This window comes from Sphaerodactylus townsendi, linkage group LG10, assembly GCF_021028975.2.
Source record: "Sphaerodactylus townsendi isolate TG3544 linkage group LG10, MPM_Stown_v2.3, whole genome shotgun sequence".
Taxonomy (NCBI): Eukaryota; Metazoa; Chordata; class Lepidosauria; order Squamata; family Sphaerodactylidae; genus Sphaerodactylus; species Sphaerodactylus townsendi.
The window spans coordinates 56,633,119-56,658,225 of NC_059434.1; the positions used below are offsets into that span (position 1 = coordinate 56,633,119).

The 25,107-nt window shown below is 42.2% G+C and overlaps 1 protein-coding gene across 2 annotated transcripts in view; it reads right to left on the bottom strand.

Annotated features, from left to right (window-relative positions):
• Positions 1 to 24,802, bottom strand: part of HSPA4L (heat shock protein family A (Hsp70) member 4 like) — a 40,667-nt gene extending 15,865 nt beyond the window's left edge. The window contains exons 1-8 of one of the 2 annotated variants that reach the window (XM_048509098.1): positions 24,565 to 24,802; positions 16,401 to 16,458; positions 14,138 to 14,278; positions 11,775 to 11,897; positions 9,938 to 10,037; positions 6,334 to 6,467; positions 3,199 to 3,443; positions 1,497 to 1,573 (exon numbers count right to left, since the gene is read on the bottom strand). In XM_048509098.1, the coding sequence (XP_048365055.1) occupies positions 1,497 to 1,573; positions 3,199 to 3,443; positions 6,334 to 6,467; positions 9,938 to 10,037; positions 11,775 to 11,897; positions 14,138 to 14,278; positions 16,401 to 16,458; positions 24,565 to 24,671 (985 nt within the window). In that variant the 5' untranslated portion in view covers positions 24,672 to 24,802. The remainder of the gene's footprint in view (positions 1 to 1,496; positions 1,574 to 3,198; positions 3,444 to 6,333; positions 6,468 to 9,937; positions 10,038 to 11,774; positions 11,898 to 14,137; positions 14,279 to 16,400; positions 16,459 to 24,564) is intronic. The other variant, XM_048509099.1, reaches the window with a different exon arrangement.
• Positions 24,803 to 25,107: the final 305 nt, after the last annotated feature.

Genomic DNA, 25,107 nt, shown 5'->3' on the forward strand with positions numbered 1-25,107 from the left:
TGGGTTACTATTATGGGCTTACTTTATGGTCACTATAAACTCTCAGTGCATAGCATGGGGCAACATGTCACAAACAAACAAACAAAACCCTAGTCCATGTCAAGGCCTGCAATGAGACTCTAGCATTTCTTAGTTCACTCTGTCATTAAGACTCCTGTTAACCTTGTGGCTTTTGCAAACACAGGACACAGCAATTTCAAACTCTTTTTCAAAACGCTTCAAATTCAAATGAATGCTTACACAATACTTCTTATTCCGCTTCCATAGTCTCAAAGCCAAATATACTTTGCTGGCATCTCAGATAAAAGTTTCTAGAGAGTGCAATTTAGCAGGAAGGATATATAATACATCTTTCAAGATATGAGAGGTCACAGACTGGCTCATATAGATCTCATTTAATGTTCTGTTGGCTTTCTGAATTCTACCAAAAGAAACTTGTAAAATGTATCTTCATGTTATATGTTGCATATGTACATTTTAAGGAATGAATTCTTTCCCTAGAAAATAAATACCTTCCCACTGTTTCCCATACTTCTGGAATCCTTTCTTGTAGTTCTTTGTTCATCTTACAGTACATAGCACTGTAAGAACATATCAGCAGTGGTCTAAGAGTTATTCTGGTTGCTGAGTTTGCTAGCCAAAGGCAACATTTGATAATAAACCTCTTCTGATAATATTAATTCCCAGTTTCATCTTAGGGAGGGCCTGCTCCACTATGAATCTCCTTTGTCTTTTATTATAATAACTTCTAATCACAGTTCTAGTCTCTGGTTGGGAACTAAGAGGCACATTTTACTCATGGCAAATGTCTTTCATTAGATATTATATCCTACAGTACATTAGTAACAATTAAGAAATGCGAACGTCTCGGGAAAAAATCCTGAAAATTTGGGGAAATTGTTTTTGGCCCTCCACTGTTTCCAATAGGAAAATTGGGGAGCATTGAAAAATGTTTTTAGAATGAATGAAACGCTTAAGTCAAGGGTTTTCACATTTAAAATACTAACATGAAAAGTCTGAGGGCAAGTTACGAAAATCTGGAGAGCATTAAAAGAAAACTCTTACAATTTTTTTTCTTTTTGAGTGAGAAAACCCTTGTCTCAAAATGTATTGCATGAAAAAGTCCTCAAACTTTCAATTTTTCTAACAGGAAAAAATTGGGAAATTTGGAAAACACTAAATTCCTACGATTTTTTCCTTTTGGAATCAGTTAGACAAAAGACAAGGTTATACTCAAAATGTGTAGGAACAACGGGAAGAGGGGGGAAAGGAAAGGGAATGGGAGGGGGGAGGAATATGGAGGAAATGACATTCCCCCTCACAAGTCCCTGCCCCCCCAATGTTCAATTAGAACTATGAAACTGGAAATAATAGACAAGGATAGTATTGATGCTGGAATTCTTAATGCAGTGGTTTGGCCTATCGAGCAGAAACATCATAGTTCTAAGGTACCAACATATAGCTACCCAAAATAAACAGCAGCAGTATTTACTTACTAGTTTGCTCCATCACTGCTCTCAAAGGAGGTTCTACCCTGGCCAGAAGAGGTGCACAGATTTGTTCAAACTGACCTCTATTGAAAAAGAAAAACCAATAGCATTTATCAAAATTACAAAGAACAAACATTTTTTTTATGTAAGACTTACACAACTGCATCTAGACTGACCGGCTAGGACAGGGGTCTGCAACCTGTGGCTCTGGAGCCGCGTGCGGCTCTTTCATCCTTGCACTGCAGCTCTGTATGGCTTTGGTCCTCTCAGCCTCCTTCGGAGATTTGCCCTAAGGGTTAATTGGAAAGAGTCCCCATTCCTAGAGAGGCACAGCCCGAGATGGCTATCCCAAGCCAATTCTGGCTTCCCTGTCCCAGCTGCCTGGTTGGGTGATGACGGCGCAGGGTGGGGAATCCTCTTGATCCACTGGTGGATCCTCTTGAACAGGTGAGCGGTGAAGGCCGGGAAATGGGAGGGAGTTGCAGGAGCGCAGATTTTCAGCACAATCCTATCCTCAGTCTGCCCCTTTGAATGGGGGGTCAGGGGTTGATGCTGCTTTGGGTGGCCTCATTTCCCCCTCCCCTGGGTCCTTCTTGGGGGGTGGGACCACATGGGGACCCCAGCAGTGCCACCTTGGGTTGCAGACCCCCAGCAGCCCTGCTGAGCTCCAGGGGCTTTCCTGGCAGATGGCAGCCTGGCTGAGTCCAGGTGAAAAAGACAATATCAGGTTTTAAAGGAGTTATTACCTGCAGCCCTGCAAGGTTGCACTCATTAGGGTTGTTTGATGGGGAGGCAGGGGTAGGTGGGAATTGTTTGCTTCTGCATTGCCAAGGAGGGCAGGAGGGCATGGGGAAAGCCTTGCACGTGAGTCTTGAAAGATTTACTTCAGAGTAAGCCAGTGGAGGGTAAGCTTGTAGATCATGGAAGGGAGGAAGGCTGGGATCATCCTCAGCCATGGTTGTCGCAGGTTGCCAACTCCCAGCGGGCAAATCCCAGGACATTTGGGGGTAGATTCTCAGAAGCTGTGGTTTTTGGGACCAGGGCGGGGGCCATGTTCAGTGAGGAATATGGCTGTCGAGTCTACCCTCCATGGCAGACATTTTCTTGGGGGGGGTAGTTCAGCCCCCCTGGAAGTTGGACAACCTTAAAAAAAGGGCACCAATTTTGATCCGAATTCCATCCAAGTGGAATTTGAGGGGGTTGCTTTTGAGGCATGATCGAGTGTCTTTCAAACACAAAAAATAGATAAATGTGTGTGAAGCACGGGGTTCTATTGCCTCGGTCATCAGCCTTGAACTCATGTACAAAACAACAAGGCTTTTACCCCCCTTTTGATGGGTAAAAATGGGCCCCAAAGAAGGGAACTTCTCACTGCATGAGAATATATACAGTGTTATCTTCATTTTAGATGTCAAAAAGTATTTGCGGCTCCAAGTGTTTTATTTTCCATTGAAAATGGGTCCAAATGGCTCTTTGGGTGTTAAAGGTTGCCGACCTCTGGGCTAGGATCTAAGAAACTTAGGTCAATTTCCCCGCTACCATGAAAGCTTGACCTCAGGACACTCACACACTCTTTGCCTAACTGACATCACAGGACTGTTGTTATGAAGATAAAATGGAGAAGGTCTGGACAAAGTAATAAACCACTTCAGGTTTCCATTAAAAGGAAAGGCAGGATGTAAATATATAAATAAGTAGCATACATTACCTGTTCATTTTACTAGAAACATCAAGATCATTCATGAAACACTCGATGTTCATAGGCAGATCAGACGCATTGGCACTCATCAGCTTCTTCAATTTCTCACACTCCTGATACAGCCTCAGCAGTGCACGAGCATTATCCTTCACGTTTAATTTATATTTTGCTCGGAATTCCTCGCAGAAGTAATCTACCAAAGCCTCATCAAAGTTTCTGCCACCCAAAAATGGGTCAAATGTAGTGGCTAGTACCTGTGAAGATGTAATGTTGTTTGCAAAAAATATAATTTTAATGATAAACATTCTTGTATGCATACATACATAGTACAGCACATTCAACACCACACCAGTCTTGCTACTAACATCTGTTCGTGCCAGCCCAAATACCAATGACTTTAGTAACTTGACAAACAGTTAAGAGAACAATTCTAAGCCAGGGCTCAACAAATCCCAGGTATCAGAGAACCCTGATGCCTCTGAATTTCATTGTGGTTCCTATTATTTTTATAAATAACTAGCGGGGTCCGGCCACGAGTTGCTGTGGCAATTGTCCTTCTCATCACAATCCACAACCCATGCAGGTCCAATGATCCGCAGCATAGCCTTTTGGGGTGGTCAAATGGAATCCCTCTTTCCCTTTTCAATTCACATTGTTATATGGTGGTGTCTTGGTTTTTTTAGTATAAGGTAACCCTTCCCATTCCACAATGGAACTGTCCAGAGTGCGAATCCTGCTGTCCATGAGGCTGGTTGACACGCACAGTCCTGGCTTGGGTAAGGCAGAACTGGGGCAAGCAGGCTATCCCAGTCAGGCAGCAGAGGCAGGGTGGTGAGTAGCGCCTCTAGGATCGTGCAGGCCAGCTCCCTGGGTTCTTAAAGGGCCATGTGCAAAAGAAGCGGAGCCAGTAGTGTTGGTTCGCCCCGACCCCGTGGATTTTCTTAGACGGAAAAGGCAAACTCCAGCTAGCTTTTAGTAAAAGAGAGCTGTGGCGAATATGGGTGAGGAAGTGGGTAAGTGGTGGTTGGATGTGAGGGAGGGCAGAGTGAGGTGTGTGAGGATGAGCTGGATGTGTGTTGTGTGGTAGCAGTGGGAGTAGAGGCAACAGAGAGAGTGAAGAGAAGTTACCTGGCGCAGTGTAAGGGAGGGGGGAACCCCACTCTGACATCTCACACGGCAAAGGGAATGTGTATGTGTTTCAACTTCCACTAGTATTACCTAACAGTATTACCTATTTACTGTTTTCACTGTTCATCTCTGTCCATTCATCGCCAACATTGTAAGGGGGCATAGCCAACCCCTTGTAGGCCATAGACATGCTGCAACGAACATTCTAAGGGTGACAAGCGTCCTAAAGCGCAGTCACCTTGTTTCAATGGTCTGGCAGGCGCCTATCAGGAAAAGATCGCATTTTACCTGGTCTCAGGTATGGACCCTTTTCGGCGCATTTGAAAGTGTCCGATTACTCCGCCCGTACAACAGGGGAGAGGGACGCCATGTGAAAATCTTGGGGATTTTGACCCTTAATCTAACGTCACTGTTAGCTTTTTATATATATAGATTTGTTACAAGTGACTCCTGGTGATTCTCAGTGGAAGCACAACGTATATTTAGATGATGGATGGCAGTTAACTTGTTAATGCGGTGACTACTTGGGTTACCCCATATTTATTTCTATCCAATGCTTTTGTTATAGCTTTAAAAAACTGACAAGAAACTGAACAGTTTAGGATTAGGTGTTGTGGAAACAATAATGAAAAAGTATGGTCATTATAATATAAAACAGTGAGGGTTAAATCTAACTCTGGCCCCTAAAGCTAAAGAAAATGTTGGTCTGAAGCATATCTATTCAGAATCCTTCTCAGTTCTATTAAACAGGGCTTATTACCAGAAAAGTGTTTTCAGGGTTGTACTGTCTGCTTGTTCTCTTGTTGCTCTTTAAAGTACAAAAATTTTGTAAGACAAACACACAACATTAAACTATTTTTTCCAATTTAAACTATCTTCATGCAATGCAGAGTGATCATTCATAAAACCCTTAGTGGTGTTCATGAGCGACAAGCACTTCTCTATTCTTTCTTCGATGAAAGCTGTCCTAAAGGTGTCTATCAACCATGAGAAAGAGCTTGTGAAGGCTGAACTTTCATGTCTTCCACCAGGCACATCCCTGTGATCTGCGGAAAGGGGGCCCAAGGGATCAGACAGAGCCTTGCGGAGAAAATCCCACGGGGCATAAAGGGGCTGAAGCGAGGTGGTGGAATAATATGGAAATGCCCACACCTCTGTCTTCCATCAGGTGGAAGATGAACATTGGGCCAGTTTCATTTGATTCACGCTCATCATTACAGTCACACATGACTGTTGTTTCTATGACTATCTTGAGCCCCAACACTAGCTTTTTGGGGGTCAGAGGAAAATGTTTAGAGAAGGACGATACTGGAAATAAATATGTACTCACTGTTGATAGGATCCAATATAATACATACAAAATTTGAATAGTTCTTTGCTTACTAGGAGGCACTTATTTTCTATAGGATCACTCATCAATGTGATGCTAAGGATACATTCTAGCAGTAAGACAATTTTTTATTTAAAACTACAACTGAAACCTGTTTGCTGATCAAAGACAGCACATAAAACATATACTATATGCTTAAAATGAATGGTCACTCCCACTTAATTTAGAAGTCAGCCACTGAAAGAGATGAAAGGCGTGCAATTTAGCCACTGATCCTTAAAATCTTCCAAAGGAGTTTCTGGCAGGGCTAAAGTCCAAAGTTTCTCCAGAAGAAATGGGTGCAGTTATTTCAGGTAGCAAAAATCAGCATAAGCATAGCAGAGGATTCATGTGCTTTGATACCATATATTTTGATAGATGTTTTTTAAAACACAACCTCTGTTATAAAACGAGGCTTATATCATATACAACTAGTATGAACTACTAGGCAAAAACTTATTAATTGAAATGCAAGGAAGACCTGAAGAAATCAGAGGGTGCTATCACAGTTACTAAGTACTGTGGTTCAGTTGTTAATCTCAGGTATCAGTTAATTTGCCAGTGCACACAAATTCTTAGTAACTGTGACAAGCCTCTATGTTTCCTTACTTCAGTCTTCGTTGTTGAATTAAAACTCAACTATTTACCTTCAATTTTCCTTTGTTAAAAGCACAAATGGAAATTTGGTAAGCAGAATGTCCCATATCTACAAAGACCACATTTCTTGGTCTTTCCTCCAAAGATGGTAAATCTTGTTTATAAATTCCATAGGCAAGTGCAACTGCAAGAGTGTAAAGAAAAAACATAGTAAGTGGAAATTTTAAAAAGACAGTACAGTGGAACCTCGGTAATTGTAGCCTTCGGTTTTCATCCGTTTCAGTTTTTGCCAGTCACCCTCGGCTGTTATTTTGCCTCGGTTTTGGGCTACGCCGTTTGCGTAAATTTGCGCTTTTTGCGTAAATTTGCCATGCCGTTTGCATAGCGCATGCTTCTGTTTTCGCCGGTTTCAGTTTTCGACGAGTGTTGCTGGATGGATTACTGGCAAAAACTGAGGTTCCACTGTATTATGAAAAATTAAAGGTAACAGCACATCACCACACTCTTCCAAGTGACAGGTTGGACTCAATGTATCCATTCTGCTAACACGGACACATTTTGCCAGTGCAAGGAGCTTTTTGCTAAAGAAATTCCTATTCTAGCAAAAAGCACCAGAGCAGACTACATTTGAAGGATTTAATTAGCATAGTCAATTATTTAGGAGCTCACTGCCAAGCTAATTTGGCCTGGAGGGCCCCTCTTAAGAACGGTCACAATAGGGCCTTCATCACAACAAAGGCCATAATAGTTTTTTGGGAGTTTTTGACAGCAAATGTCACCACTTTGTTCCTGCTACTATCTCAATTTTTAATATATAAGTGGTCAGCTTCTCTATGGGGCCCTGGAATTGATTGAGGCCTGTAGAGAAATATTAGATTCCTTTTTGTCATTTTTTTTGCAGGTCGCAGGGATGATAATATCTTTTTCAGGGCAGAATTAGGTTTACAGTCTCTGGAAGCACAGAACTGTTTTCAGGTTTTGGCTGAAAGTTTATCTGCCACAGAAGCTAATGGGTGTCTCTATTAACTAAAATCTGATTCCTAAGCTATCTCATAGAGGACATTAATAGAGGTTAGACTCCAATTGCTGGGTTTTACCAGTAGTGAGCTGGGAGATACTGGGAAGATCAGCAGCATATTCTGCAATGAATAAGTATCTGTACACCTTGGACTTCATCAGCACCATGAGGAGAAACTGTAGGGTATGCTTCCCATTAGACTTGGGATTGAGAATAATAAAATGATTGTTGTAACCATATGGTTACAACTTTGGGATTGTTTTACCCAAAAGCACCCTTACCATATTTATAGTTTTAACTGTTCCTTGATACAGGAAAGCAGTTATGCTTGCAAGATTAAACTCTTCTCCGGTAATGCAAGGTTGAATAAAAAGGACTTCATACATTATGACTGTACTTCTAGACAGATAGCATCTCCAGAGCATTGCTTATTGGAATATGGTACCTTTTGCAGTATTAGGGATTTGCGGATCACCCTGTGATAATGAGGGGTTGCTAACATGAGAAAAGGTTAGGAAACTCTTGGAAGATATAGATTTAGGAGTTATATTGGCCGTAGCAAACTTTTTGCTCAAGTAATTAAATTTGAGGGATCTCAAACACAGTTGAAGACAGCAGGAAAAGAGGAAAACCCAACAGGAGATGGACTGAGTCTACAGAGGAAGCCACAGCCCTCGGTTTGCAAGACTTGAGTGAGGTTCTGAACTATAGGATTTTTAGAGGACACAGATTCATGGGGTCACTAGAGTTGGGAGCAATTTTATGGCACTTCACACAAACACCCCAATTCGTTTTTTATTTAAATTACTTTCTTTTTTGGTAGCTAGTGTGACAATGCTCAAGGCCTTTAGGTTAAATGAGCAGTACCATTAAAGTGAACAGAACGATCACTTATGCTCAGAAAGGCTCAGGAAGTACTTTTTTGATCCATAGCAGAGCCCTTAGGGGGTGGGCGGGTTATTAAATTGAATAAATAATAATAAGGAGCAGCAGTGGCGTAGGAGGTTAAGAGCTTGTGTATCTAATCTGGAGGAACCGGGTTTGATTCTCCGCTTGGCTGCCTGAGCTGTGGAGGCTTATCTGGGGAATTCAGATTAGCCTGTACACTCCCACACACGCCAGCTGGGTGACCTTGGGCTAGTCACAGCTTCTTGGAGCTCTCTCAGCCCCACCTACCTCACAGGATGTTTGTTATGAGGGGGGAAGGGCAAGGAGATTGTAAGCCCCTTTGAGTCTCCTGTAGGAGAGAAAGGGGGGGAGATATAAATCCAAACTCTAATAATAATAATAATAATAATAATAATAATAATAATAAATATATTCCATTAAATTTGAAGACTAATACATTCTCAGTTTAGGAAAAATTGGTTAATGATGTACTTTTACATCATAAAATGCAAGAATGACTAAAAATAATGAAGTGAATGGTTATTACATTAAACGGTTCTGAAAAGAAATTCAAATTCCACTGAGTTCAAATTAGTATCAGTGGCAGAAACCAGCAACCACTACCTAACAAAAATATACTCTGATTCCAGAGACTTAGAGACCAGGAGTACCAGAAATGTTCTCCATCCCAGCCATTTTTATGTTCACCTGCCTTCTTTGGCATTCAAAATCAACTGGGATCTATGGCCCAATATTTTTATGATTTAGATACCCTTGCCCAAAGAAGAGTCTTTACCTTGGCACGTAGGAATGCTTTCCCATCTAATGTCCTCCTAGGAAGATTTCGATGTGTCTCCTATCAGGATATGCTTTGTTCCTGTGGGTTGGCTTACCAGATTTGATACCCCATATTCTCCTTAAATGTCAACTCCATGAATATCTCGGTAATGATAACCTTTCAGCTTTACTTAAGACTAAAAGATTTATAAATGAAGCCCAGTAAATTCAGTTTTTGTTGTCTGATTCTGACATGAGAATCTGTTCTGGTAGTCAAGTTTCTAGCAACAATATTAAGCAAAAATTAATAATAAAGTTCTTTTGACATTGCTACTTATGCTTGTTATTTATTTATTTATTTATTTACTTACTTACTTACTAGCTAGATAACTAACTAACTCGATTTGCTAAACCACCCACCCCGAAGGGCTCTGAATAGGATATCTTGTTAGGATATCTGAATTCAGCTTGCTTTTTCATTTTCCCTATTTCAAACATGTGTTACAATTCTCTGATCAGTAGTACAATGGAGAATATTTAAGCCACAAAATACATAGATGATTGCATCTTGATGTTCATTCCCTTCTTACTGAAAGCATTCCAAAGCTCTTGTTTAGGCAAAACCCATCCCTCCAGAAAACTGACCACCCCAGATTGAGAACAAATTTGCTATTCAGCCCTGTAAAGGAGAAAACCAAGTCCAAAGCCCATCTGGATCCACAGAATAAATTCCTCACTTCTGTGGCCTGATTGTTTTGAGTCTGCGCCACACACAGGATGTTCTGCAAGTACCATCTCCATTGTAGGGGAGTTTATACAGGTCAGCCTTCCTAGAATAGATGCAGGGGGCAGTGATAATTTTCTTGGCTGCTGCAGTTGCATACATTGCCTTTTCTTTTCTTTTTTTGGTTGCAAGGTCAAAGTTATACATGATGTAAACTATATAGCAAGAATTAAAGTCTCCAGTTTACCTGCAGTAGTTTCATTCATTAGCCGGAGGCAGTTTAAGCCAGCTACTTGTGCGGCTGCCATTACTGATCTTCTTTCAGCGTCAGAAAAAAAACTTGGAATCTGTTTTAAAACAGTGTTTTGTTAAGTAAGCCTCATTGCATTTCTTCTTTTTTGATAATTTCATATAAGCAAACTACATAGAAGGAGCTTATCATTTGGTAGCCCACTACTATGCAAGCATATCATCATCTTTTTGCCAAAGGTTGGTAGAAGGATAAAATTGATGGTGGAGGTTGCCGAAAGCCACATTTGCAATTACCATTAACCAGAAGAGTCACATTTGCTTCCATCCCAGGCATGAGGCCTACGCCTCAGGGTGGCTTTGCATTTTTTCTGTTCTTTTAGCAGTGGCTTGTTTCAGGTTGGGAACCCACAGCCAAACTCAGTCTCCATCAAACAAAGGCCTTACTCACTTTCCTGAAACACAGGGTCACTGCCATGCTGGGGAATGGTACTTAGAATAGCCACATGAGTCGCCAAGCCAGTGAGTATTACTGCTCTAGAGGAAGAATAAAACTGTTTTCTACTTAAGCACCTAGTTTTATTTCTTGAGAAAAGGCAGCTGTTAACTGAGGTGCTGTGTGGTGCTGTGTGGAAACCACACAGAACCCCAGTGATTTATTTCTTTTATTTATATTGGCCATGCTGGCAGGGGCTGATGGGAATTGTAGTCCATAACATCTGGAGTGCCAAAGGTTCGCCACCACGGCTATATGATAAGGGCTGGTTGTTTTCACTCCATCCACCATGTTGGTAGAGCAAAAACAAACAAAAAAGGAATTTGAATAGGAGAATTATGACCATTACAGTCATAATGGAGGATAAATAGTAAATGATTTTTTAATAAACATATCTACAAGCCCTAAGATTTCCAGGCTACCCATCTTATCAAAATATAACTATCATATAATGTTCAAATTTAATATATTGTAAATAGACTTCTGAATGGTGCAGAGTGGTAAGCTGCAGTACTGCAGTCAAAACTCTGCTCACAATCTGAGTTCAATCCTCACAGAAGTCAGTTTCAGGTAGCTGACCCTAGATTGTCTCAACCTTCCATTCTTCTGAAGTTGGTAAAATGAGTACCCAGCTTGTGTGTAGATGACTGGGAAGGTAGTTGCAAACCACCCCATAATCATAGTCTGTCTAGTGATGTTGTGATGTGACATTATCCCATGGGTCATAATGACCCGGGGCTTACACAGGGTAAACCGCAACTTGTGAAATGAAGCTTCACTGTCTTCCTGTAGCACTCTATGCTGTTTCCAAAGAATTCCATGCTGTTCCCTGATTTTACCATACAGGAGGATTGAAGAATCAGTCAACATCTTTCCTGCACAAGTGGAGTGCAAGTAGCCAGAATACACATTATTGGAGTCAAGATCATCCATATAGGTTTCCAAATCCTAAAATGACCTCCTAGTGATCGGACACAGTGGAAACTTCATGACAATAACAAGCTGGGCCTTTTTATGTTTAAAATGTTTAAACTTCAGAAACCATACTCTTCCCCATTTTTCTCTGTACATACAAAATCCACTTTTATCTCACAGATGGACATAGTTCATTTTTAAAAAGGCTTGTGTATAATGTTCGTATTAAATGCAGCTCTTTAGTCTTTTAAAAATAAATTACTGTAAGTGAAATTTTAAGTTTCAAAATCTAATTTTTTAAAAAATCTAGTTTTATTTTGAAAATTAATTTTAACCTTTTCCTATAAACTGAAAGAACTCAATGAAACAAAGCAGCAATTCTCATTTCAATCTTATAGTGAAGGTATCAACAACACCAACTTACTGAAATTACGCAGTCAGCTACGGGTTTTTTAAGAGCATTTTCTGACGTTTCCTTAAGCTTAACCAATAACATTCCTGTAACCTGTTCAATTGCAAATGGTCTCTCTTCGTCCAAGTATCGAACCTACAATATGAGAACAAAGTATTAATATAAGCACACATAATGTAGCATTTTACCATAACATGTACTTAGGTTTAAGGCAATCTTCTAAAATATTTATATTTAATAGTCCACTAAATTCCGTTGTGAAAAGCTGTAACTTGAAATGCATAATTAAGGACCTTTATACGGTGTTTTCAGGTGAGCCTGTACAACCTAAAAATATCAAGTTAGAATCAAATCAACAATTTGTGAACAGGCCTTTACTTTTTTTCCTTTTGAAGCATTATTGCTACTTATTATTGTCTTAATTTATAGCCTGCGTTTTTTTGCTGAGGCTCAAGATAGATTACAAAAAATGGAAAGCAATTTAATCAGACAGCAAGGGCTTCCAATAAATAATACGGTACAACTAGGTTTACAGAACTGCAATACAATGCAAATGAAAAACAGTTTAAGGTTAAAAAAAACTATCTGAGGCATGACACACCTTAATAAAAAATGGGATTTCAAAGGTAGAGGACATTACGGTAAAACTTCATACAATGAATACTGTAACAGACTCCAATGTGGTACTGGTGGAAAGTACTGTCAAGTCACATATGACATATGGCAACCCTGTACTACTCTATCCCTTATGGAAGCAACCTCTGGTGCTGTTCCATTATACTATTCTAATGAACTATTCTAAAGAAGTGGTGCTTTGCTCATCCTGTCAAATAATTGCTGGGTTGCTCCTGACCTCCTCAGGCAGAAGACCTTGCTCATATAAGTTGCAGTTTAACATAGCAGGTTCTGCAAATATGAGAGTCCAATGAATTAAAGGCTTGGTAGCGATGATCAGAACTGAGAAGTGCCTGTTGAATGGGTGTAACATATGTGTTCCAATTCATGTCCAATAGCAGTTGGCCTGTGGCATTCTTTAAGGACAGACCCTAGCAGAGTGCATTATTGTAGACTAATCCTGACCATAGGCAATAGCATGGATTCATATGGGCACATCAGCTGAATCAGGGAAGTAGGCCAACTTCCAAGCTAACTGAATGCATTTTTGCACCTGAATTAACTTCAATAAAAGTGGCTCCTGTATAACTCCTGGCTAAGAGCCCAGATGTAAGTAAAAGTCAGACTCCTTCAAATATGGGAAGCACAATCCCCTTCAGGACTGCAGCCTTCCAAATCAACATTACCTTCACCTTGTTACACATCCTATACAAAACTTTATGATTTGTTGGCAGCCCACATATTGCCTGGTATGGCAGCCTCTAAGGATATTGTCTAGAAACACTGAATGAAACAGAACCAGTTTTTAAGATGCAACTTTGACTCACTTATCTTCCTATCAGTAGTTGCATTCAGCAGTAGATTTCCACTAACACAAATGGAAGAGGGGGATTTGTACTGAATCCCTCCATTCTACTAATGATTCACCCATGATGTTCCTGTCTTACATGAGCGGCAGTTTGGGGAGCCTTTTGTGCTGAGCAGGATAGTCCTGTTCTGCTGATAGAAATCTCTTCCACGAGAGTCAACCTTCTAACTCTTCCCTGCTTTATTTCTCCATCTACGTTTAGATGAGCTTTTCTCCACATTTAAGGAGAATGGAAAAGGAACTACACATTTAAAATGAAAGTTGCAATCCTTTGTACACTTACACGGACACAAGATTAACTGAACTCCTAATGTAAATCACAACTGCTCAGTCAGAACTATCCTGCTGCTACTTTTTTGCAAAACTGATGTATTTCCTATGGAAATCTGTATATTAAGTACACTGCAACATTTATTAATGTTCTGAAAATTAACTATGTATACACTGTAGCATGTTCCTCTGTTACTACAATGAGAATAAGTACTTCCAAATAACTTATTTGGAAAAGTGTTTGTTAATTTTATTTAATATCTCCTTTAGCTGGTTCATCTGGTTCAACCTTGATTCCAGCCTTGTTTAGAAATTCAGAACCTGCCATAAAAACCTGGAGAGATCAAGTATATATACCAGGCAGTGGTCTGGTAGATCTTGTTCTAGACAGTGTGTGAAACAGACTTTTCTCTGTGATATACCTCTGAAGATGCCAGCCACAGATGCAGGTGAAACGTTAGGAACAAGATCTACCAGACCACAGCCCCACAGCCCGGAAAACCCACCAAAGTTGAATCCAGCCATGAAAGCCTTCGACAATATATTTGGTTTAGTTATTATTCTACTTTGCACATCTCAAAGGATAATCTGAAGTTGCTGCATTAGCGGGTGCAGAACTCACCTTTACTCCAGTACTTCCATTAGGCATTTTCTGAAGCTCATAGGGCAGTTTGAGTCTTTCAGCTTTAATATAAGGATCATCAAATGCTCTCCCATGAAGTTTTTTGAATCCATGTAACGTATTCTTAATATTTGTGATAATCTATTGAAACATAATTTGTGCCATTGTACTTTATTAATTTGCATGATCAAGTTCAAATGTGTTCTCAACTTCAGCGGCAGTAATAATATTAACTGAATTTGCAGTCCTTCAAACCAGGGATTCCCAACCTTTTCCATTCTGTGGGGAGCTTTGGAACTTGAACACAGGGTGGTGAATGCAACCACACAATGTCAGAGAGTGAGGTTTTGCATAATTACGATAGCAAGTCTTCAACATTTCAGGCAGAAGTTCTTTTTAACGGGGTGCGTCTTAAAATAAACATATTGTTTAAAAATTCCCTGCTGTCCGGGAGCGGGGGTAGCCCCCACCCCCTCCCCGGACTCCCCTGCCCCCTCCCCGGACTCTCGCCCGTTGCGGGGCCGGCGAGGGGCGGCAGCGTGCCGAGGCCGGTCGCCGTGGCGACGGGGGCGTTCCCCCAGGCACTCGCCAGCTGGTGAGGCGGGCAGGAGCCTCGGCTGCAGCGAGCGGCGCATCAGCGCGGCCGAGCAGGGCCAGCTGAGCCCTGTTGGGATGAGTGCGGGGGCGGGGTTCTTAACACACAGACAAGCAACGGAAGGGATAAAAGGGGGAGGAGAAGACACGACGACACACAGACCAGGCACGGAGGAGGGAAGGAGGGTGTGCATGCATGTGTGGGAAGGAGAGGGAGAAACTGTAAAGGGACAAGGGAGGCGACGGTGGGAGAGTTCCGAGGCAGGAGAGGAGAGGACTTTGGGGAGAAAAGACTTGGAGAAGGAGAGAGTTGGTGGTTGGACAGAGGGGGCAGGAACTGAGAGGGGAGAAGCAGCCAGAAGTCCAAAGCCTGGCAGGGGAACTTCCCCACTCCCACGTTTCCTGCGCGCCCTGGGTCAACTGTGGGCAGCCAGCTCAAGCTGCGGCTAAAGCGGCTGTCCCACTTAGTCCACTCCCCGGACAACGGGAGTGAGGCCAGAGGTTCCAGCATCCGGGCAGGGGAAGGCGGGTTGGCATCAGGGGTCCCAGTGGGGACCCCGCCCAGGGCGCAGGACACCTGCATACATACAAATAAGCTAAGAAGCCCTTATCTGGCATGGCTATATCTCTCTCATAAACCCAGCCACTTTTAACCTGCCCTATTACTTGTAACAATGCTGAACGACTGATAAAAGCTCCATGCAAACGCACTTGGCAACAGAGAAATTCTGAGCAAATTTTGATAGGAACATGAGTTATTTCAGAAAAGTGGACACCATTTGATATAGTCATGTTATAATCAAATTTCATTCTTAATTATAAAACTGCAATAAATGTGGGAAGATCTGATTACTTCTACACAAGTTCCAGTTAGGTGCGTTAAGCATTTTAGCCCAATTGGGTTTAGTCAGACTTGAGAGCCACTGTGTTTTTAGAATATCATTCTGATATTTGCACTTTACATAAAACTATTGTTTTATAAAACAATAAAACAAAAAACAATAAAAACAATTAAAAAGTTTAGAGACTCAGAAATACACAAAATATATGTATGGTATTGTATAATATCAACATATTTTATCTTTTAATACCATAAATATACATAATTTCTTTTTTTAAGTTAATTTTTTTAAAAAAAATAAAAAATCAGACTTATTCTCTGGGACAAAGGGAGGGTGAAATTTTTTTATATAGATTTCCAGATCGTGGGGGGTACTGCACCCCTAACCCCAGCAATGTGGAAGAGATAACTGTACATATCTAAAGATAGGATATAAATTTTGATAAAATCCTTAAGGTAAACACTGCATTCAACTATTAAGTAAGCTCTTTAATCAAACAGAATTATTTTCCAAATAATTTCAGACTTAATTTTGCAGAACAGCCTCCTTATCCCAATTTTACCTAATTAGCACAACCAAGTATACTCTTGAAATAAGTATGTTTAAAAGAGATTAGTTTTGAAGGAGTTTTGGAGCAGTACTGGTGCTTACTTATACTGACTTCTGGCTCAAAGCTTATGGGCATCTAAATGATTAAATAACAATATATTTTTCCTGAAAGAAGGATTAGGGAAATATTTTTGGAAGTAGTAGAATAATCTTGATGAAGATTTCAGAACTGTTGCTAGGAAGCAGTTTTTTAAAAGTAATAATAAAATAATATTTACCTGACTCTTTGCTGCATTTCCGATAGTACGGGCTTTGGATCCTAGTGATATACAAGCTCTGAAATAAAAGGAAAAGTTGCTCAGCTTGCAAACCAGTATGAAAAGATTAAACAGCTAGCCAACAGCATACTTAGGAAAGGGGGGGGTCAGTTGACCCAGGTGCCACTTTCCTAGGTCATGTGTGTGGGAGGGTGCATATGGCCACGTGGGGGGGGGGGTGCATATGGCCACCTCCCCGCACAAGCCAGGAAGGCAGTCTGTTGCTTGCCACTCTGGCCACCTTGCCCAATGAGCCCAAACTCCCTTCCTCTAAAAGTCAGCTTAATTTCTTTTCAGCTGAGCAGAGGCCGGCAAGAGGCTGGAAGTGGGCAGGGAGAAAGCCAGGTAGAGCACACTCCTTTCCTGGCCTTTTCTCCTCCCTTCCCATGCTGGCCTTGGCACCACTGCGAAGAAACTAAGCTGCCCTTTAAAGGAACTGTTCTTTTAACAGTCAACTTAGTTTTCTTCTAGCCAAGCAGAGGCTTGCAAGAGACTGGGGGTGGTTGGAAAGAAGGCCAGGAGAGTGCGCATCTTTCCTGGCTGTTTCACTGTCTCTCCCCCCGGCCAGTTATCTTCCATGTGGGGGTAGGGGAAGTGCATCTCTGCTGGGATCCTTCCTTTCTCTCTTCTTCTCTCTCCTTGTCTCTCCCTCTTTCTCTCTCTTTGCCTCTTTCCTTTTTATTTCTCTCCTTTTTCTATCACTTTTTCTCCTTTCTCTCTCCCCTCTTTTTCTGTCTCTCTTTCTCTCTCTCCCTCCCTTCCCCCCCCCCCCCGCTTTGTCTGTACCTCTTTCTCTCCCTCTTTCTGTCTCTCTGGGGCAGGAGGAACACTGGTGAGCGGAGGCTGGGGGAATGGTGAAGGGAGGCTCTGGTTCTCCTCCTTGTGCGGGTAGATGAAGGAAAGGGCAGCTGCACAAACCACTTCGCTGGCCAGATGCTTGCATGGACAGGGGAGGCACAAAATTAGTTTTTGTCCCAGACTTCATTTTCTGTAGATACCCCACTGAAGTTAACAGGAAATAGTCTCCTATCTGGAATATACTTGTTGACATTACCCAAAGTTAAAGCAGCACCGGGTGCTATCAAAGCAATCATATGCAGAAACCACAATTAGGTTGTAATAAAGAATGATCACAGAAACACACTAAAGGGTTGACATGCATCTTTGTCTTAAAATTACAAAGGTAATAATTATCCATTCTGACATCTACCCACAAGTGTATTTATCCATCCTTAAAAACTAGATGTTTCAAGAAAGTCTAACAGTGCAATCCTGAGTAGAAGTAGAGGGTGTGAAAGGGCTCTGGATGTAGAATGGACTCTGCCAGCAGCATAAATGCCATTCAATATGTTATAACTGGCATCTGTATCAGTGATGGGACACTTACACTGAAGCCAAGGAGCTGTGCAGCCACACAGCGTGAAAGCTGCTGTGGCACCAGCACTCCTCCAGTGAAGGAGCCCACACAGGAACTGATGAGGGTGTTCCCGGGGGAGGAGCCAATTTTAGTCAGCTTCCTTAGCCCTTTCAACCACAGTACTGCACACTTTTTGCATGTGTGGACTTAACACCATCAAACAGGGTGTTGCAGGCCATTAGAGGCTTTTCACTGTTGTGGGAGAATACCCTTTCTGTTCTTGAAACTGCAAACTTCTTTGGAGGTGGCATGGCTACAAAGTTTCCAGCTGCTGCTCATCCCCTCCCCTCCCCAGAATTGCACTGCCCACTGATCAAGCTGCATACTGAGACTTCCTTTACAAATGCCACAGATATTCTGTCACTACTGAAAAGTCAGCAATGCACCAGCATTAACTTGTGTAGTCACCTATCATTGACAATTGTCCCAGTTCACTAGGTATCCCTTCACTGCTGTTAAACATCAACTTTCGTCTGTCCATGAAAACATGTGCCCAGGGCTGGTAACAACAATACTGGCCTTCAGAGTTTCTCATGTTAGCACATAGAGGTCAATGTGGAGAAATGGCACCAGATGTAATTGCAAATCCAGTTATACCAATAAGCAAACAAACAATGGAAATCTGGGAGTCAGTTCTGTACTGCCAAGTAAACAAGGTGGATACCAAACAGTACCCTGAACCAGGTTTACAGTAAAATCTCAAACTATTGTTTGCCAGTTCAGGTGCAACATCATTAGTATTTCATTAGCTTGCACTGAAAGTGGAGAAAGGATAGAAAAATATACAAGTCCAGGTATCTTTAAACATCATTCAAATAACAGCAAAAAATAATTTCCCATTATACCTGGATCTTGCCTCTGAGTTAACCATTGGGGGGAAAAAGCATCACAGGAGACATTTAAGTAATCATTTGAAAACATAGAAATAGTGAGATCTTTACTGTGCTAGTTGTCAGAAAAGGATGGATTTGGTTTTCGAATAACATTATCTTATCTCTTAGAATGGGGCAATTCAACCCAGTGTTGCATTTCAGGAAGGGAGCCATCAGCTACATGTGGATTAATTAACTAAGAAAGGAAACTGGATCCTACACCCAATTTCATTATTTGTTGTCAGGTGGCCCTGATGGATTATTGCCTTTTTCAGGGTGCCTTAAACTTCTTTAACCCAGACATCTGAAATGAATGGTCAAAAGTTGACTTGCGGAAACTGAACTGGTACCCTAAGTTCTGACTGGATCAAAAAAGGAACATTCAGGCTGGAGAAAAGTCCATAGGCATGTTTGTGCGGATTGCAATTCCTTGATGAGAGTCTGAGACAGGAGAGTCTGATCATGTCAGTCTAAATCAAGATATTGAGACTGGCAAGAGGGGCTCTGACAGTTGCATATTCTCCTCAGCCTTGGTCTCATTCCCATGAAAGGGAATGCAAATACACTTGTATATAGGGAATTTCTAGCAAACTAGCAAACAGCTGCATATCTATAGATTATACCCAAGTATCTGTGCTTTCAAGTATTTACATACAATTATTTAAAGTACTTCTATGCTCATGATTCTTGGACAGGTTACGGAAGACTGCCTGGGAGAACCCCAACACTTTTTGCCAAATACTGCTCAATTAAACTAATCAAAGGGGAATCAGTGCTGACAGAAAACAGTGACAAAACACAAAAGCACCTTTTTCACACAAAACACCCCTAGATTTCTGGCATGCCAGAAAGCCAGAATCACAGATAATAAAAAAATTATCTTGCTGATGGCAAGAAGATTCCTGGGAAGAGAGGGGAAGCAGTTCCTTGTTTGGGGAGTGGGGCTGGAACCCTTGAATCTCAGCCAACTTGGAATGGGATACAGCAGAGATGCAGAGGAATACTGGGCATCAAGTGGGTCTGTGACAGTAATAAGGACAATTAATACTGCAAAGAAAAACAGCTAATAAGTAGTTCTTGAAGCAAGGAAAATGATATTGTGAGTGGAAGTACTGTTACAGCTTTCTGTTTAGTACGTACACAAACATGAATCTACATCCACATATCAACCAGACCTAGATATGGTTAAGCTTTCTGCAGCAGATCAAGTTAACAGCTTAGTTGTACTCCTGACCCAGGCCTTGTTAATAGTTAAGCAAGAGTCAGTGTGGTTTAGCAAAATAGGATGTGGAGATCCAAGTATGAATTTCCACTTTGCCACAAAAGCTTAGGTGACCATGGGTCAATTATGCTGTCAGTTTAGCTTACCTCACAGGGGAGTTAGGAGGATAAAATAAAGAAAGGACAGACATCATAAGCCTGCTTTTAGGTTCCTATCAGGGAGCAAGATAGGATGTAAATTAAGTAAACAAATAACAACTATCCAGTTCACTGGAAAGGAGAGAAATGACCACTGGTCCTTAATTGAGAAGGGTTCCTCTACTCCTGTGGTTCTCAACCTTCCTAATGCCGCGACCCTTTAATACAGTTCTTCATATTGTCGTGATCCCCCAACCCTAACATTTATCCATTTTACAGATGTTAGATTAGAACTACCCAAATGTATACAATGATAAATTTAATTAGTAATTAAGGACACATAACTTGAATCTTTCAGTTACAGACACCGCTTCAGTTACGCACTTAGCTGCACAAATGTCAATAGCTCTTCAGCTGCTGTCCCCTCACCACTTTAATCTGAAATTCACTGAACATTTTATATGAACTCACAAGGTGGTGATATTTGAGACATTTTATAAAGATTTCATAACTTCTACCCTACCACTAACCCAGACCTGAATCAGTCCACACAGTAGACCAACTCTAGATGTCATTATGCAACTATGAGAGAAACATAAAAGCACCACATTATACCAAAAATCTATTTTCTGCTATGCATATGCCCATGCTTCTAGCTACCAACAAAAGACACTGCACAATTACATTTGCTCCAGTTCTTTGGGCATAGACCTAAAGGACATTCTCATTTAGGTATTTAAAACCAGTTTGTCTCCCCAATAGGGAGAAAGGGCCTTATAATATTATTCTGCCATCCTCTATTTAGGCTGAGAGTCACTGACCCATGGATCTTCAGCAAGCTTCTATTGAAGAGTACGTTTCCTATACCCTAAACCAAAATTCCAAATACTATATCATGCTGGCTCTGAACAATGATAATTCACCCTGATGGAACACACATGGCAGGCATACCTACAACCCCCTCAGCAACAATCTACCACCTAACAGACAGAGGAATCAGACCCTGTAACAGCCAACTCTGCCCCTATATGTACTGACAATGTCATGTTATAAAACATATTAGTCCATCCAACAAACAATTAAACTGCTTATCATCTACTGAATATATACTAATCTGTCAACAATGCCCCTCTACTCTCTTCCTTTGTGCAATGTTTGTAAATGGGAATAAACATGATATAAACAGGGGAGCATTTAAAAAATCAATGGGAGAACATAATTTTTAAAGAACACACTAGTGTAGATGAAAAAGTCAAATTCAAGGGGAAACACCAACAGAAAACTGCTGAACTAGAATTCACCTGTTGGCTTGATAGCATTAGCCAGGAGCTCAACACATCTGCCAGTTTTCTTAATCTCTATGTGTCAAACTGCTTAACATAACTAAGGGGGCTGTGCAGTTAGATTTCAGTCCAGTAGCATGTTAAAAAACTAACTGTTCTTATCTGCATACTTGAGATCTGTGCAAAAATATTACAAATCAAGCCTGTTGCCCCACTGTTCAGATTTTTTTATTCTCCATGTAAAAATAGAAGAGTTTATGTTGCTGAGAGTTCACTTCATGCATCTAATTAAATAGCCTCAAGATCATGAAAGTTTATGCAACAATAAATGTGGTAGTCTTTTAGGTGCCACAAGACTTTTCATTAATTAAGCTGTGAAGGATCTCTGCCATAATATAGCCTGTTTGTCTGAAGCCTACCCAAGGCTGTTGAGTTTACAGCTAATACCGGAACTTTGATTTTTAAAAAAAAACACTTAGAAGCAACCTGTCTCAAATTTGCTATTTTGGATTTCTGATGAGAACTCTTACTGAAATTTCATTTGAAATCAAGGCAAAGTCTTTCTGACAACATATTTATCTCAGAATGGGGAAAAGGAGAGATCAGCATGTATTAGTTCTTGCTATCTTCATTAAAATGATAAAGCTTCACAATAAATGTCCTTGCATCTGTTTCACCGGCTTTTTACAGTTAAATCACTTATTTGGTGAAGTTCTTGCTTAATGTGCATTTATTTATGTCCCACCATCCTCCCAACAGAAACATAAAGTGGCTTTCATCATTCTGGTCTCCTCTGCTTTATCCTTACAGCCCTTTGAAGTAGGTTTAGTTAAGACTGGCTCAAAGTTACCCAGCAAGTTTCCATGGCAGAGTGGGGAACTGAACCAGGGTCCCTCAGCCTTTAATCCAACACCACAATGCAATTTGGTGAAATCTAAAAAGAGGCACCTGCAGCTCACATTGCCTATTGCTATTCTGGACCTTGCCTGCTGCACCATCAAACTTTATAGTTCTATAGAATAATGGCACTCAATATAGAATAATAATATTGTCTTTAAATTTATTTTTATTTTATTCTTCCGTTTCTACCCCGCCCATCCCCGTAGGGCTCAGTTTTTGCAAAACTGAACTGAATGGTAAACTCACACCGGATAGAGGGCAGGAAAGAAGCAGAATTTGAACAGAATTATTTAACAGACTAACAAGCCCAGCAGAGAGAAAGTCAGTTTAGCTTCTACAAGGGCAAGTCTTACCAATCTGAAAGAATTTTGTTGACAGAATCCAAGCGATAGGTAGGGACAATGTAGCAGATGCTGTATATTCAATGCTTTCAGTAAGCTTTTCACAACAGAAGGAAGAACATGCTGGGATTGCCTAGGATGTGTATTAGTTCCAGTGTTATTTAACATAATCATAAATGACCTGGTATTGGGATGACAGCACAACTGCCAAACCAGACTGCAATAAAAGGCAACACATTATAGTCTCTGATTCAAATCCCTAATCTGACAGAAAACTTTCTGGAAGAGTCCAGGCCAGCTACCCTCTCTCAGCTTTATCTACCTTGGGATATAGTGTGGATAAAATAAGAAGCAAAATAACACTATGAACTCCTTGGAGGAATGGCAGAATAAAATGTACTTGATACCACAGACCAGGGTATCAAACAGGTGGGCCAGATCCAGCCCCTTAAGAGGGTTATCAGGCCTGTGAGTTAGGTGATCAACCCCCCCCCCCACACGTGCCCTTCCCAGGCAGCTATCCCCCCCTACAGTGCTCAGCTTAACCAAGTCACATTTATGCCATATCTGGCTCCTGTAACAAATGAGTTCAACATCCGTGCCATAGACAGTCCTTGGTAATGTTATTAGCAATGATACCTAGACAGAACGGCGTTGTTTACATGCAGCATGTTTCCAAGCACAGGATGCTAGATAATTGACTGTGAAGGTAAAGGGAAAGCAGCCATCTTCATATCTTCCTTTTGTACTTACAAATGCCAGACTAAATATTCCAATAAATATGTTGTTATGGTCACATGGTGACCTTTCCAAACCAATGAATGCTTTCAGCTAGATTTAACTATCATTTGGCAACCCCCTTCCCCGTGATTAATGGGACAGTTCGGCTACTAACGCCTGCAAATATTTTTTTCTCAAGAGAACTCGAGCCAATCATTAGCATCAATATGCTTTTGATAATGCAAATTCCTGGTTTCTGCTGGAACCATCACCCAGAAATATAGTGCTCATTTACAACTCCTGGTTGTTACCAATGGAAACAAGGGAGCGTGAGCAATCTCCACCTCCTGCTGCAGTCTCTGTTATTACCATCTCGACATTCACCCTCTGTCTCTTCTATCCTGTCATCCCCCTCCACGCCTCATAGCCAGGTGAGGCAACAGGACAAGTAAAAACAGGTCAGGCAGAAGGAGTGGAGGCGCAGACAGAAAGCTGCAATGAGAAACCTCCGCCACCACCGCCTTCTGTCCCTCCCATCAAGCCTTTCCCTTTTGCACCCTATCATGATGATTTCATAGAGCGGCCTTGGAAAGGGCTGCTCATCCCGAATCTCCCCCCCACCCCCCAAAAAGCCTGGAATGTTTACAAGGAAAACTTCCTAGTTTCCACCACACTGGCTGCCAATACCCGGGGCATGGATGGGAGTGGCGGGGGGGGGCGCACCTATTGCTCTCCCTTTCCACGTGCTCAGTATTACCTGCTGGGGCGGGGGGGGGGGAACGAAAGAAGGTCAGGCCCGCCTCAGGATTATTAAGAGCCACTACCTGAGTGGGAGGACTGCCTCCCCCAGCCACTCCGAGAAAGAGAGAGGAGAAGCCAGGTGAGCTCCTCCTCACCTTTTTGGAAAAGGGTGCAAAGGGAGAAACGAGTAGTTTCCTTGCAAAGCAAAAAGGGGCGAGGGAAGGAGAGGGCGGTTTTGGTGAGGGGCGCCCCTCACGAGCCGGTGGGTGGGGGAGCGAAGAGAGGCCGGGTGGAAGTAAATAGGCCGTGGTGAGGGGACCCCTCGAGGTGTTGGCGAGGGATGCTCCGGCACAACGGCCCCCCCGCAAGGCGAGAGGGGCGCCCATTTGCGGAACTGCGATGCGGGACAGAGGCTGCGGCAGGCGGACGGGGGGAGGGGGGCCAGGTGGCGCTCTCGGGCCCTGCAATGGCGGTTGGGGGGGCGCTACTCACGGGGTGCAGCGGTCGCTGTACTCGTTGGCGACGGTCTCGATGCCGCCGCTTCGCGCCACGGCGATGTAGCAGTTCTGGAAGCCCAGGTCGATGCCCACCACGGACATGGCTGCGCCGGGTGCGGCCCGCCGCCGCTTCCTCCTCCACCTTCCCCGCCGCACGAGCGAGCAGACGCGACTCCCTCGCGCGCCTCGCTCTCACTGAGCCGCAACAGCCACCAACCGGCACGTCGGCTCTTCTGCGCAGGCGCGCCGGGCGGCCAAACGGGGACTCCGCGAAACTCCGGATGCGGCATCGGCAGTTTCCGCGCGAAGTCGGCCGGCCTCCGAGTTCGAGAAAGATCTGGAAGAAGGGGGCGACGACGGGCCTCGCCTCGGTCGCCCTCGTTTGGTCGCAGGTCGGAATTGCTACTTCAGACTGACAGTTGTGCGTTTAAACTCACGTGCAGGCCCTGAAAACACCCGGCGCCGCAGCAAACGCTGAGAACCGTGCATCGAATTAAATGTAGTTTGTTTGAGATGTAAAATAGTTGCTTTTACTATA